Here is a 15,440-nt window from a genome sequence, read left to right on the forward strand (position 1 = left end):
TTATTTATTTATTTATTTATTTATTTATTTATTTATTTATTTATTTATTTATAATTCTCTCCCCATGAGACTGCATACCAGGGACTAATCTAGTCTCTGGGGGATACGATAGTGAATAATACAGAGTTGATCTCCATATTTATGGAACTTAAAATATAGCATGGGATCCAAATAGTAAATAAAGGAGCACTGAAAGGCACATTTAGTTACAAATTGTGGTGGGTATTATGAAGAAATTCAATATGACACATTGACAGAGTGTAAAGGGGATGGGGCTGATATTTGGGAAGGACAGTTAGGGAAGGTTGGAGCCCTAACAGTTCATGTTGTAACCGTCTGCCTCTTCTATCTCCCTTACTCCCTCATCCTTTACTTCCCAAATCCACCTAGCTCATTGAAACCAGAGTAAAGGATAAGTATGTAAGCTTTCATGACAAACCTGGTTGCAAATTCCAATTTTTCCACTAATTAACTAAGCAGCTGAAGGCAAGTCACTTAGCCTCTTTGAGACTCAGTTTTCCCATCTATAAAAGGAGGTTGATATTGCCACTCAGAATGAGGGATTTTTAATAGACATTAGAAATAATAAATGCACACAGCATCCGATTATTTTAAGTGTTCACAAAAAGGTTTACATCCGTAAATTACTGATTTTATGTACTTCTATTCCAAGACCTTCACCTTGATTGATTAATTGAGCCAGTATATATTAGCATTTTACCAGCTAGTCCTATTAGCCACCAGGCTAAGCAATGGATAATAGGAAAGAAGGGACATATTTGCTGTCAGTGAGCCCAAAATTTTATGGCCTAACATTCAAGACAGATCCTAATTCAACTCCCACCTGTTAATCATTTCTTGGACATTTACCAAGCTCCAATGATGAAGATATTGTCCTATGCCCAATATAGCTGTTTTCCAAGCTTTGTCTCTAATTATTTCCCTGCACATACCCTCTGCTATAGTCCACCAGTTTACTAAAGAGCACAGTCTTTATGATGCACGTGGTTTTCCTCATATCTTTTCATCTGCCTCCTGAATTTTTTCCATCAATGTTCTTCCCCAACCATCAAGAACTAATTGAATCAAGGCTCTGCTCCCCATAGCAAGTGTTTCTCTTCTGGTGAAATCTCTATAATGAAAACAATACTTCTACCTCAGAATTTTAAAATGTGCATGTGTGTCTTTTCCTTCCTATTATGATATGGGTACATGAGTATCTTACTCAATTTATCTTCCACACTTATCTCTTGACATATAGTTGGTACTAAGCAACTGTTTGTTGTTTGGCACCAAAACATTTTGCACTTTGTGTAATGTAGATTTGTAATTTTCTTTTCCAATGATTGCGTTTAAGAAAGAAAACCTGTGAGTGATTTATTCAATATGAAGAAAATTTAAGAGTTAAATCTAGGCACACAATGATATTTTATATTTCTGCAAGGCTTTTATTTCTCTCAAGGATTTTATGCAAAGGTAACAATTTTAAACTAGAGCAGGATCTGCATTATTGTAGTGCTCTACTACCAAAACATAATCAAATTTCATTTTCTGATAATTTTAAGTGTAAAGATGTAAAGCAGTCCTAAAGCTTTTAAGAGAGGAAATTTTCACACACAAAATGCTGTATTTGCTTAATGTATGCATTGTGATTAATGATGGAACGTTGTTTAAAATTAACTGAATAATGCTATCAGAAAAAAGGATTCATTTTTCTTCAAAAGCAGAGATTTACCTGCCCCTCCAAACAAGTAGACTCAGAGAAATTAAGCGTGCTGGAATTTTAAGACATCAATGCGAACAGGGCCTGGCGTGGCCATTTCAGGGCATGGACCCCTGGTCATCTGCTTCCTCAAGAGTTTCAAACAAATATTATTTTTAAAATGAGTCATAATACAAAAAAGGTTTGGAAACCACTGTCCAAAGAAATCTTTCTAACAAATATGACACACAATTTTCATGGAAGAAAGAAAAAGCAAGAGCTATAAAATAAAGGGAGTAAGAGAAGCCCATTGGAAGAGCCATGGGCATCATTCCGAGAAGAATCTCCAGGCCCCACTGGTGTTCTAGACTCTAAGAAACTTAATTAAATGTTTCTTACAGAAGAAGGCTATAGTGTGAGCAGGTCAATCAGATTTGCATAGTACGTGGGAGAGATGGCAAATAGCTGATTAGGATGAAGGCAGCTACTCATAGATGCTGTCACCTCTCTGCTCTGCAATATAATTAATGACATCTCTACTGCAGGTAACTCTTTCTTCATGGAGATATCGTGATCCTATACAATTCACCCCCTTTTTTTGTGTGTAAAGTTCTATGAGTTTTAAAAAACGCACATAATTGTGTCACCACCATCCTAGTCAAAATGTAGAACAACTTTTCAGCTCCAACCCCCCCCAAAATATTCCCTCCTGCTCCTTCTAGTCAAATGCCTCTTAAGTCCCAGCCCCTGGCAGCCACTGATTTGATTTCTATCCCTAAAATGTTGTCTTGTCTAGAATGTCATGTATGTGGAATCACTTAGCATGTAGCCTTTTGTGACCTGTTTCTTTCACTTGGCATAATGTGTTCGACATTCATCTACATTGTTGTGTGTTTAGTACTTTTTTCTTCTTTTATTGTTGAGTGGTGTTCCATTGTATGGATGTGTACCAATTTTTTACAAAACCCATTTTCCAGGTGAAGAACATTTGGGTTGTTTCTAGTTTTTGGTTAAATATGAATAAAGCTGCTATAAACATATGCCTACAGGTTTTTGTCAGAAATTCAGGTTTTGCTTTGCCTGGGTAAGTACCCAAGAATGAAGTTAATAGGTAGCATGGTAACTTTATAAGTCAGTCAGAGAAAGACAAATACCATATGATTGCACTCGTGTGTGGAATTTAAGAAGGAAAACAGATAAACACAGGGTAAAGGAAGGAAAATAAAATAAGATGAAAACAGAGAGGGAGGCAAACCATAAGAGACGTCGAACTTTAGGAAACAAACTGAGGGTTGCTGGAGGGGAGGTGGGAGGAAGGGGTAATTGCTTGATGGTCATTAAGGAGGGCACTTGAAGTAATGAGTACTGGGTGTTATATGCAACTGATGAATCACTAAATTCTACCCCTGAAACTAATAATACAGTATATGTTAACTAAATTGAATTTAAATAAAGAATAAAAAAAGAAACTGATAAACTGGCTTCTAACGTGGATTTATCACTTTCCATTCCCACAGGCAAGGTATGAGAGCCCAAACTGCTCCACATCCTCATCAGTACCTGATGTTGTCAGCTTTTGCTTTCAATTCATTTTAGACATTCTATCAGGTTCATAGTGGTATTCCATCCTGGCTTATTTTCCTTTTAATTTGTAAAGATATGATTTTTTTCCTTTTTAAGATTCTTCTAAAATTAAAATCTTAATTTGGATTCTATCTTGGTGCAAACCCTTTTCATAAAACCATAATGCATAAATTAGACAATATATTTTTAAATTTTTTAAAAATATTTAATATATTGATTTGAGAGAAAGAGAGAGAGCGAACAGGGGGAGGAGAAGAGGGGGAGGGAGAAGCAGATTCCCTGATGAGCAGGGAGTCTGAAGCAGGGCTGGATCCCAGGGCCCTGAGATCATGACCTGAGCAGAAGGCAGACGCTTAGCCAACGAAGACACCTAGGTGCCCCTAGACTATATTTGATGCTAACTTTGAATGCCATCTCTAAGAGAAGGATAATGCCATCCACAGTAACTTTTTATTCATTCACTCATTCATTCCACAACTACTTGTTGAGTACATATTAGTTTTGAGGGTTTTTAAGTCTTGTTTTGTTGTTTTCTTATTTAAGTATATATTTTTTTCACAAAATGCTTTTATTCAATGGGAAAGCAATTAAGAGGAATAGACTTGAGAGTCCAAGAAGTGATGTCATAGTAAGGTATTATATTTGTTAAACTCTCCTGAAGTATAAGCATAGATATTCAACATTTATATCTCTCTCTGTTTGCTATTTACATGAAGTGTATAGTACAATTATCTGAGATGCAACATTATATTAGTATTTGTCTCTGTCTGATTTATTCACTTAGCATGATATTGTCGAGGTCCAGTCATGGTTGTGAATGGCAAGATTTCATTCTTTCCTATAGGTGAGGAGTATTCCATTGTGTATATATACCTCATCTTCTTTACCCATTCATCCACTGATGCACACTTCAGTTGTTTCCATATCTTGGTTGTTGTAAATAATGCTACAAAAAACATGGAGGAGGGGGTGCATCTGCTGGTTCTACTAGGTGCTGCTTAATTACCCGGGCAATCAGGGGTGAACAAAACAAGAATAAGGACAAAACAGACACAGTCTTGTTCTCATGTTGTTGGGGGAGGGCAGACCATAATCAAATAAATTTTATAGAAGGAGAGAGAAATTGAGGGAGGGAATGAAAAGCACTTTGAAGACAAAGCCAGAAAAAGGGATCACGAAGTAAGGGATGCTTATGTCACAAGTATTTTCTGGCAGGCCTCTGAGAGGGTGACGCTAAGCAGAGAGCTGAATGAAATGAGTCACCAGCCACACAGCCTTTGGGGGAAGAACAGCCCAGGCAGAGAACATCAGCAAAAACAAAGGTTCAAAGCAGGAGTGTGCTGGTTGTACTAGAAGAACAGAAGAGACACCATCTTGGTTATGCAGAGTAAGCAGAGGAGAAGTGACGAGAAAGAATTTCATTATAATTTTGGAATGTTTTGTCACTGGCTTAAATAGCGTTTAACTGCTAACTTAATTTTTTTTTTTCCCCCAGGGAACCTGATATGGGACTCGATCCTAGGACCCTGGGATCATGACCTGAGCCGAGGGCAGACGTTTAACCATCTGAGCCACTCAGGCGCTCCTAACTTAAATTTTTATGATAGCTTAAAGCTCCCCCCCCACACACGAGATCAGAAGACTTTGTATAATTTTACATGTAATTTCATGTTGATTTAATCTATGCTTCAGCAAACTTTCTGAGAATTCTGAAATCTTGTTTCCACCTTGGAAAATAATTAACTTTGCATTCCTTCATGGGGAAACTATAATGCTTATTTAAAACACACCAAGGGGCACCTGGGTGGCTCAGTTGTTAAGCGTCTGCCTTTGGCTCAGGTCATGATCCCAGGGTCCTGGGATCAAGCCCCACATTGGGCTCCCTGCTCAGCGGAGAGCCTGCTTCTCCCTCTCCCACTCCCCCTGCTTGTGTTCCCTCTCTCGCTCTCTCTCTCTCTGTCAAATGAATAAATAAAATCTTAAAAAAAAATAAAAATGAAATCAAACACACCAAAATCCTGAGAAGAGATGGTATACAAACTAGAAATCAAATTGTGTGAAAGAAAAAAAAAAAAAAACTAGCATAGAAAACTCAGTGGTTCAGTCTTCTTTCTCTGAAGGTTTAATTAAATGTTAAGATAACATTTTCCTTTTAATGATGATTCTAGTGGCTGGCTGCCTGAGTTGCTGTCTGTTTAGTGTCCTTTGACAAAAAGGAGAAACTGTTATCCAAATCATGTTTGATTATTCCTAGGACATAGTCTGTAATATAATTATCTGCTGGGTGGATGTGAAGCATTCTTGCCTCTTAATACTGACCCCTACTACAATTTGGAAATCTTGTAATTGATTATGTGAAAGGAGATTCCAAAGTGAACTAAGCATTGCTAAGAGCATCATTTCAAAATAGGGTGAGGAGGGCGTGGAAGAAGTAGGGCCTATGCACATCCCCTGTTTCAATTCTGTGAACACCATGAACTTTTGACTTTCGTCAATTGCGACTGGACCACCTCCTGAAATACATCCTTCTACTTTGGACTGAAATAGTGAAACATCTATTGGCTAAATGGCCAATCCTGTATTAGTCAGTCAGTTTAAGTTTGTCAGCACCAATCATAATTCCTTCAAAATAAGTTATGTAACCTGGTGGTTTTTGCCTTCATAAGCCTGTACTCCCCACATGCAATTCAGAGCACACTTTCAACTTCAGTCCACTCTGCGTCTAAGACCCCAAATACATGCTTTTGGTTGCTCAACAGCCTCTTCTTCTTGGTCAACAATTATTTTTAAAGTATTGGAAAATAAGGGAGTTTTTCAGGCCCTGGAACAAAACAATTCTCCATTATCGAGGAGGGAAGTGCCTAGAAAACACCAAATCAGAAGAAGGTTGAAAAGGAAATGGTAAGCACAGGATCTGCACCTCATTCTCTGTCTTTACTGTGCAGGGGTGGGAGGCAGTACCCCCAGATAAGAAAGAAGGCAACATTGTCATACCTCATCATAAACATACCTCTAGATAAACTGTATTTTTATAGCAGGAGAGTCCTTACCTGTGGAATGCTTTTAGCAATAGGTACCTGGTCTAACTAAACTTGCCTCTGATAAACATGGGACATACTGATTTATGGAGTATCTATCTCTGACAAATGTCACATATGGATGCACCTATCCAAGTCTAAAATGGAGATTTTTCATAAACAAAAGTGATCTCTTCTTTGAAATTATTGTCCTGGTGTATGTAATTTAGAGACTCTGTGTGTTGACCTGGGCCAGAGCATGTCCTAATGTGGCAAGAAATGAACTAGACAGAGCCTCAGTGACAGTTTCAGATATCTCACAGCGTTTCTTGGGCTACACAGTTACTTGTTTCCTGGAAACCACATTGTATTTCAGTGGAGTCACAGAATGCTATAAGAGCATAGAGGACAATTCAGAAATATCAAGCCATACTTGTTTACTTCTGCCACATCACACAGATGTCAGGTGGCTGAAGAATGCTTTGAAAGTTGATCAGAGCTTTTTCTGCATGAAAGTGATAACCGAGTTTGAGTCTCAAGTGTAAAATGCAAGAGTTACAGAAACAGATAGGCTCAGGAAATGCAAATATAGTATAATTTATGAATGGTCAGCAATGTTTTAAACAGAATAAAATTAGACATATAAATAGAGGACAGCTGATTGCTATTTAATTGCTATTTGGAAGCACTATAATGCTGTAATGTTGATATGATCAGTAAGGGGAATGTTAGGAGAAGCAAATGTTTATGCTAGGAAAAGCAAAATATAAGAAAAACACACATGTCAGAAAATATAAGATATGCATCAAGGCTTACCATTGATTTTGGATTATTTTGTATAGGCTTCTGAAGCTTAGGTAGTGTGAAATTTACCACTGGTCAAAGGGACAGTGGATTTAATGGCCATGTGTTATTTGGGGATTGATGCATGCCTTTGGCCTTTGGCAATTATAAGAAAGTGGCAATTCTCATTTCTTGACTCTTCTCTTGTTTGGAAGAAGCTACTGGAAGCATCTACCTTCTAGGATGTAAACAGATGGACACATAACTTGCTAAGGGTGTCTAGACACCTGCTTCTTGGATGCTGTCCATCCTGGAGAGTATGAGCCCTCACATGGGTCTTTCAGGGTGGGTCTAATTTTGGAAACATGGACACAGAAATGAGGGGACTTATTCTCAGGGATGAGGCCCCCAAAGGGCTTCCTCTGAGGTCTGTTCAAATTTATCCGGGCCGTATCCTTCTTTCCTTCTCTGACACTGGCCGAAATGACAATTGGGCATTTCAATCAGAAGAGCAAACCTGGAAGGATATAGGAAAAGTGGAAGCTCTTAGGGCTGGTGGGGGATGCATTGTTTACTCCACACTCCAAAGTCAAGAAGGCTGCTTATTCGGGAGACTGGAAGGGAAGAGAGTAAGCCTTAACGTAAGTGGTAGGGAGCAGGGATGGCAGGTCCTTTTTTAAACACCCAAAAATAGAAAGGAGGAAACTTTCTATTATTAGATATTTTTAAAAATTTTAGACCCCTTCCATTCTTGCATAGACATATTTAATACATAATATAAAGGTTTGGGGAAACTGCAAGAATTCAGAAAAAAAGATCACTTGCCTAGTTCCCTTTGTGCAGCATCACCCTCAACTCCACAAAATGTTCTAAGCTATTTTGGGTTTTCAGAGTCCTACTTTTTGGTTAAAAAAAAAAAAGAAAAGAAAAGAAAAGAAAAGGCACTGCAAGCTCCTTCCAGGAGTTCTCCACACATAGCAAAAAGGATGCTCAAGGAACTGAGCTGTAGAGGACAGAAGACTAGCATATTGGAATCTCAAGCACGGTAGAGCAATTGCTGGAGGCAGAGAGAGGGGAATAGAAGTTTTCCAACACACTGGCTTTTGGAATAAGAAGCTAAATCACATTCAAACTGCAAAATAAGCCATAATTGATAGTTTTAAACAAAGTCTCCCACATAGGATTACCAAACTTGGCATTTTCCGAAGAATGAACTCGCGTGTAGTACATGAAGCCCCACCTCTCCATCTCAGTGTGGATCTGCTGAAGGCAGAGGAAATCTGTCCCACCAGAGCCCTCATTAGCTGCGTTCTGGTCTCAGTGCAACTGTGGCCTCCTGGATGTCAATGTGGTCGGGGCATAAAGAAGGTTTCTTAGGTGGTCAGGGAATTTTGTGGCTGGGCTCTGTAGATGCAACTGGCTGAATCTGAATCTGAATGCTTCTTTTGCTACTTAGTCTCCTAGCTTGTCTTCCCAGTGATCTCAGTGGCACCACCACTCATGGATGTTCTGGCTTAAACAGACAGAGCTCATGGTTCTGTTTAACTCTCACTGCCAGGGAGTCCTGATCTTGACTTCCACACATGTGTCTGCTCCCACTGCCTGGATGCAGGTTTGGCCTCTCCTCTCCCCGCTCCCCTACCCGCATCAAGTGTGCCCCTCCTGGCATCCCAGATTCCAGTCTCCCTTTGCTCTAAGGAATTCTTTTTAGAACTACTAAATTAGCTTTCTTCAAATATAACTTTTAGTAAGACAATTATGCATTTATTTTCTTTAAAATCTCCCTATTTCTTCAATGCCTCTGATGACTCCTGCAGAATGGCAATAAAACAGAACACCCAGCGATTTGACAAAACCTAGCTAGGCCATTCTGGTATAAGGAGCTGGGTCTGAAGACCACTGCCAGGTTGCTTGATCAGAAGAGAGTGTTTATAAAGCTGTTGAGTGCTGCATACTCCAGGGTGAAAAGCCTCGTATCTTCCTTCTATAGAAAGTGAATATGCCCAATTATGCTGATTTTGTTTTTAATTTTATTTATGTATTTATATATTTTTAAAGTCCTTCCTTCCTGTAAGGAATCAGCTTCTAGAAGCACAGAATATTATAGCTATTTTCTATCATGTGCTTCCTAGAAGTACTAATGGGGCCTTTGGCCCAGAACAATACAATTCTGACTAATAAAAATGTCTTTGGAGGTATAGATCAGATCCCGAGAAAGCCTCCCAATTTATATGTCTGTGCCTGCACACATTAATTGAATTGCTTTTGTTAATTACATGCCATCAAGACGATATGAGCTTAGATGAAAGGGTATTTTACAGAATAAGATGAAGCATCCAGGGACATCCATTTTGACAATTCTTCAGAGATTTCTGTGCCACTGTTGACAACAAATTTAACTCAGTTTAAAGGAGGCTAGTCGCGGCAAAGAATGCTCTTGAAGCTTCAAAGAGATGATCAGATATCTTATTAAGATCAAACTCCACCTCTGGGAAACTGAAGTCTTTTCATTCTGCTGCCTTTGGTAGGTCCAGGTTTAATGGGGATTTAATTAACATGACGTAAAAAGAGAAGGATATTTGGGTGTTGATTTTTCCCCAACAATTCTTTTGTCACATGAATCCTATTCAGAGACTTGATTCCACTCTATCCTAAAGAGCAAATCTTCAGTCCCATGAAGTGCAGGAAAGATTAAAAATGTCTAGCTACTGTGGAAATGTGACATCGTGTATAATGCTTTCAAAGCAGAAGAAAATCTAACAGAAATTCAATATAATGAGGGGACAGTGCATGCTACCTTGGATTAGTTTTTAAATTCTATTTAAATAAAATTTGCCCTGTGTAAAGATTGTTTATTTGGAATCAACTAATATGCACTGAGCACCAGCTGTGTGTGCTAAGAACTTACACAAAGCAGGACTGCCTGGGTGGCTCAGTTGGTTAAGCATCCGACTCTTGGTTTTGGCTCAGGTTATGATCTTATGTCATGGGTCAAGAGGTCGAGCCCTGCGTTGGGCTCTGAGCTCAGCGGGGAGTCTGCTTGAAGATTCTCTGCACCTCTCCCACAATCACACACATGCTCTGTCACTTTCAAATAAATAAATCTTAAAAAAAAAAGAACTTACCAAACCTTTTTGCATATAAACATCACACCAACTCCAAGACATCCAAGTCAGAGAAGTTAGGTCACTGGCCTAAGATCACACAGTAAAAGAGAAATGTGGAATCTAACTCAGATCTTTGGATTCCAAGTCCAGCTTTGTTATGTGGTATCCTACTGTCTCCTAGAGATAACAGATTTTGATTTATTATAAAGAGAATAAAAAGGCTTTTTTCACTTAGTGTCTAACAGATATAAAATTATAACATTTATAATCATTTAACTCATTTAATGGAAAATCCCTATGATTCAGTTTAACAATAGTGATTGTATTTGTCTTATAGGAAGGATTGGTCCTATGAGAAGGGGTAACATCAGACAAGATCTATGTGAGGTAAGATTCAAGAGGTACCACACAGGGCTCTAGTATTCACTCTCCACTAGCTACTCTCTCTCTCCAATTTTTTTCCTGCAATATTTTGAAACTCCATCCTTTTAAACACATGATTTTAGAGCATCACATTGCACACATTAAGACCTTCCTCGAGTTCAGAGCTCAGTAAATTAACTGTGCCATAGAGGATATCTCACATTCCAAGTTGGATGGATTGATAGTGTCTGCTTGGAGCTTCAAGATGAGTAGAATTCTGAATTCAAGTCTGGGTTCAATAGGATCAATTATCAATGTAAGTTAAGGTAGGGGGCGAATAGTATTAGTTCAGCAGTAGTAGTAGTTAAGTAAAAGCAGGTTTTATTTGTCACTGCTATATTAACCTACACAATCACTACTACCTTAGTGAGAATTTATCTGATAACTTTCCTCGCATTTAGAGGAAGGGAAGAAGACAGAGAAAGGATCATTCTGAGGCTTGAGCTGGTTATATAACCATATAACTTATTGTGGCACTTCTGAGAGCAGAAGAGGGTCTATTAACAAAATGCGAGGATAATATATGTAAACTACGATTGGGTGGTATGGTCATCTGAGCTCTGGGGAAAGGCAGTCCCTTAAGGACTTCCTTCTTTATTTCTTTCTTTATTTTTTTAAGATTTTATTTATTTATTTGACAGAGAGAGACAGGAGAGAGGGAACACAAGTAGGGGGAATGGGAGAGGGAGAAGCAGGTTTCCCGCTGAGCATGGAGCCCGATGCGGGGCTCGATCCCAGGACCCCGGGATCATCACCTGAGCTGAAGGCAGCCGCTTAACTGACTGAGCCACCCAGGCGCCCCAGGAGTTCCTTCTTTAAATAAGTCCACCTAAGTCTTTTTTCCTGATGCTATGGTTTTTTTCACAGCAGTGGTTCCCAGCAACTATATTTCCCCAACAGCAAAGAGGAACTGAAGCAATTGCATATGTTTAGGAGTCCTGAAACCCTTGGAGATTCAATGTGACACACGGGAGAGAAATTCAGTCAATTTGCAATTTTTCAGAGGCTGATTATCCAACTAGTGCATTAACTTCCAGACCCCTGTTTTATTTCTTCCACCAGTTAATTTAGCAATATGTCAGTTCTGATAAGAAGGTTTGATGGGGAAGAAGATGAGGCTATTACATAAAATCAGTTTGGGGAATTACCAATAGATTTCAATTATCCATGGTACTCTTATTGAAGGTTGATTGACTGTGAACCGTGGTGATTCAGCTGGACAGCCTTGCTATTTCTAAGATAGAGCTCTCCTCGTCTTTTTGTCTCTTCGAATACACGTTGTATGTGCACTTATAGATTCTCACTTGCCCAGGCCCATTATCTGTGATTAACAAGATTTGTTTTTTCAAATTGATCAATGATCACTTAAATCAGTTTGCAGTAATATATAATAATAAAATAAAAGGATGAACTCTTTCAATATTCAATGTCTTGTTATTGAGGGCCTATGTTCCAGATATAAAAAAGAAAACAATAGTGAGCTACTCTTTTGAAGGGAAGGAAAACAATTAGAGCCCACATGGCATATAACATATGGCATATAGGCTACTAAACTGTCTTTAAATGCAATTATTATGTAAGCTTAAGAGAACATTTAAAATGAAAGGAATGCACCCTGAACATTAGAAAAACACTCCAGGACACAAAGGTGTTAACTTCTCCTGCATTAATCTGTAGCAACTCCTCCTAAATTAAGTTGGATAATCAATCTAATTTACTCATTCAAATCTTGATCATACTTGAAAGCCCAAATTAAAATCCAATTCTCTTTCTGAAGACTGTTGTCTGTTTCAGGTCCAGAGTCTCTCTCTATTCTTCGCTATAGATGCTCAAAATACTCATTTTTCCCATAATTGATACTATCTTCAGATATTACTATATAGTTATCTCACATAGTTATTTAACTTATGAATTACTATTTGACTTTTCACATGAGAAACCAGTATTATCTCCCAAACTAGACTATAGATATATATGTGTTCTTGTATCTCTCCCCAAGATCTAACAGAATTTTGAATGTATTTATACCAGAACATAGGAAATTGCTTGTAATTGATCATTTTTAATCTGTAAAAAAGAAAATTTCATATGGTTCAACCTGCTAACAATTCTAGAAATGGTTGTGGTATGAGTACAATTATGTTTAAAACTTTAAATTCACATATATATACACAGACATATTATATATGTACAGATAATAAATGATTGAGTTTGGGTTTTTATTTTTCAAGTAGACATCAGCCCCAAAGAGCTCTATTCAGTAGCTTCCAGACATGATTTTTAAGAAATGAATATGATGACTTCTTTTCCCAGGAAAAAAAAAATGTAGCCGAGATAACAGAGCATAAAGTACTAACTCTCTCAGCACAGCAATGCGTATATCAAATTATTTTCTGGCACCGTGTACTTATTGAAAAATTACTCTGTAGAATAATGTTCCTCATAGATAGTCTTTATTTTGAGTGCTTATGCTACACCAGGCACCATTCTAAACATTTCACATCTATTAACTCACTGATCCTCACTTGTCACCTTCTTTTTTCAGATGAGCAAATTGAGGCATGAAGAGGTAAGATAATTTGCTCAAGATAACACAACTAATAATGATTGAATTGGGTGTCAAATTCAGGCAGTCTGGTTTCAATCCTTAATTTAAATACCACATGGACTCTAATCAATAGAAATAGAGTTATTTAAAAATTAGAATAAATGCAACATCATGTAGCTTTGGGAAATGTATAGCATCTGGTGAAGATTATCATTTGGAGTTACAGAGTTGAACAGAACATACCCCAAGGCTTGAAGACCTGCAGTTTTAGCTCTCTCATATAAGCAACTTGAAATCATTTTGAATTATAGTACCTCAGTTTTCTGCATTAAAAATGGACATTTATAGCACTGACTCTTCTATAAGAATTTTATTAGAGGAGAATGAATAACAGATCTTACAACACATGAAAATTAGAGCCTTGAACTGATTAGACCAGTTTATTTTTATATTTGGTTATGAATGTATACATTCAAATAGTTTTGTAAAATTATGTTTAATGCTACTTTTCTATAATCAGTATATGTTCTCTAACACAGGTATGTGTGTATCATTTTCTTTGGTACTTGAAAATGATATAAACACCACACAAGCAGAGAATAAATAAGGCTGCTTAACTGGGTGTAGTAATCAATCAATACACATATGCATACATAATGTTACAATATGTATACATAAATTATATATATATACACACATATATATATACTACACAATATGTTTAGTAATAGAATTTGTCTTGATTTACACCTATGAATATTTTTTATAATTTAACCTTTTTAAAATAATTAATGAGATAATCCAGTGTGATATCATCTAAGGTTGGATGAGAAGAAACACATCTTTCTCTGGAATTCTGCAGCAAATAGTAACAAAAGCTTTAGGTGGGAAATCGGACGTTTTGCTTTGAGTTTCTGGGCCTTAAGTTGGATTGACTGGAAAAACAAAGCAGATGAATTTATATTGTTCAAATGACAACTTTCAGCAAGTGTGTGAAAGCAAGATTTGTTTTTTAGTTCTAAAGTCTATATTCTAGGAAATGTAATTCTGTGCCTCATAATAAAATGAGCCAAGCACACCCTTCTCTTTAAGAAAGTATCAGAAGAAGAACAGCCATGAGTGTTTCTTAGATACAGACCTAGGTGCTTCCTATAATAAGATGAGCCACTCAAAACCTGGGAAGATTTTTCTAAAGGGAAATGCAGTGAGAAGCTGTTACCCATGGCCGAGTTTGCGAAGAGAAGAGGTAGAAGCTTTGGTGGACCTGTAGTGTGGGCTTATAATTTTCAAGTCATACCTATCTGAGCTGCTTGAGTTTTCTGATCATTCTCATGAATTCCATTTTTAGTGGCGTCAGAGGTTAACCAGGCCACAGCAAACTGTGGGCTACTCCATTGTTTGTTTCTGTTGTCGTTGTTGTTTTCTGCTTTAGAAAAAGTACTTGGAGAGTCAAACTACACTAGTGATCAAGTTCAGTCAGGGCGAAGAGAGTGCTGGTAGGCAAGCTTACCTTCTTACAGGCTGTGATGGAGCTCCCCAGGCCGCCTCTCAAACTGTGGCTGGCACTGCCCTCCCGCGGCGCAGACACCTCGTACATCAGTGGTGACTCCAAGTTGCTGTTGGTGCCCCAAAACACAAAAGAGAACACATTCAGGTGAGTCATCTCCATATTCAGAATGGAAGAAACACAATGTGGTTTATCAAAAAACATCTTTTCAGATTGCACGGAAACTGCAAATCCTGCTGACACTGACATTTCTGTTGGCTTCACTCCTATAATTGGTGGAGCCACTGTGAGCTCTTCTCTTGGGAATAGGAAACTGTGATCCAGTGACTTCTCATGGCTTACGTGGACGCAGTGCATCTGTCTGACTTCCAGTCCTGCTAGTTTTTCTTAAGCAAGCAGTTTTAAAACCCAAGTAATGCTTTTTGAACACCACATTAATTCTGCTCGGAATTAAAAATGTAAAAATATTCATCTTATTTCTTGAAATGAATGACCAAACATAATTTTAATCAGGAGTCAGGGCAGTACCATGAAAAGAATGTGAGCTTTAGAAAAAGGTACATCATCTCTTTAGATCTCTGTGGCCGGAAACATAATACCTTAACTTCTCTGCCTCCAAAATTCTAGACTTATCTCCCCCTCCCCCCATGTCTAATTGAGATCATTACCAATCCTGCTTTTCATGGTATGACTGGAAGATTTTGAATTCAGTCCAATTGAAATATAAAAAGACCTCTGGGTTTATGTATTTCTAAATATTTCTCTTCTG

The 15,440-nt window shown here is 37.9% G+C and overlaps 1 protein-coding gene across 1 annotated transcript in view; it reads right to left on the bottom strand.

The window, feature by feature from the left end:
• LOC110574335 (SPHK1 interactor, AKAP domain containing) overlaps nt 1-15,028 on the bottom strand; it is a 126,242-nt gene extending 111,214 nt beyond the window's left edge. The window contains exon 1 of the mRNA XM_021682996.1: nt 14,675-15,028. Within this exon, the coding sequence (XP_021538671.1) occupies nt 14,675-15,028 (354 nt within the window). The remainder of the gene's footprint in view (nt 1-14,674) is intronic.
• Nucleotides 15,029-15,440: the final 412 nt, after the last annotated feature.

The sequence above is a fragment of the Neomonachus schauinslandi genome, chromosome 3 (assembly GCF_002201575.2).
Source record: "Neomonachus schauinslandi chromosome 3, ASM220157v2, whole genome shotgun sequence".
Classification (NCBI taxonomy): Eukaryota; Metazoa; Chordata; class Mammalia; order Carnivora; family Phocidae; genus Neomonachus; species Neomonachus schauinslandi.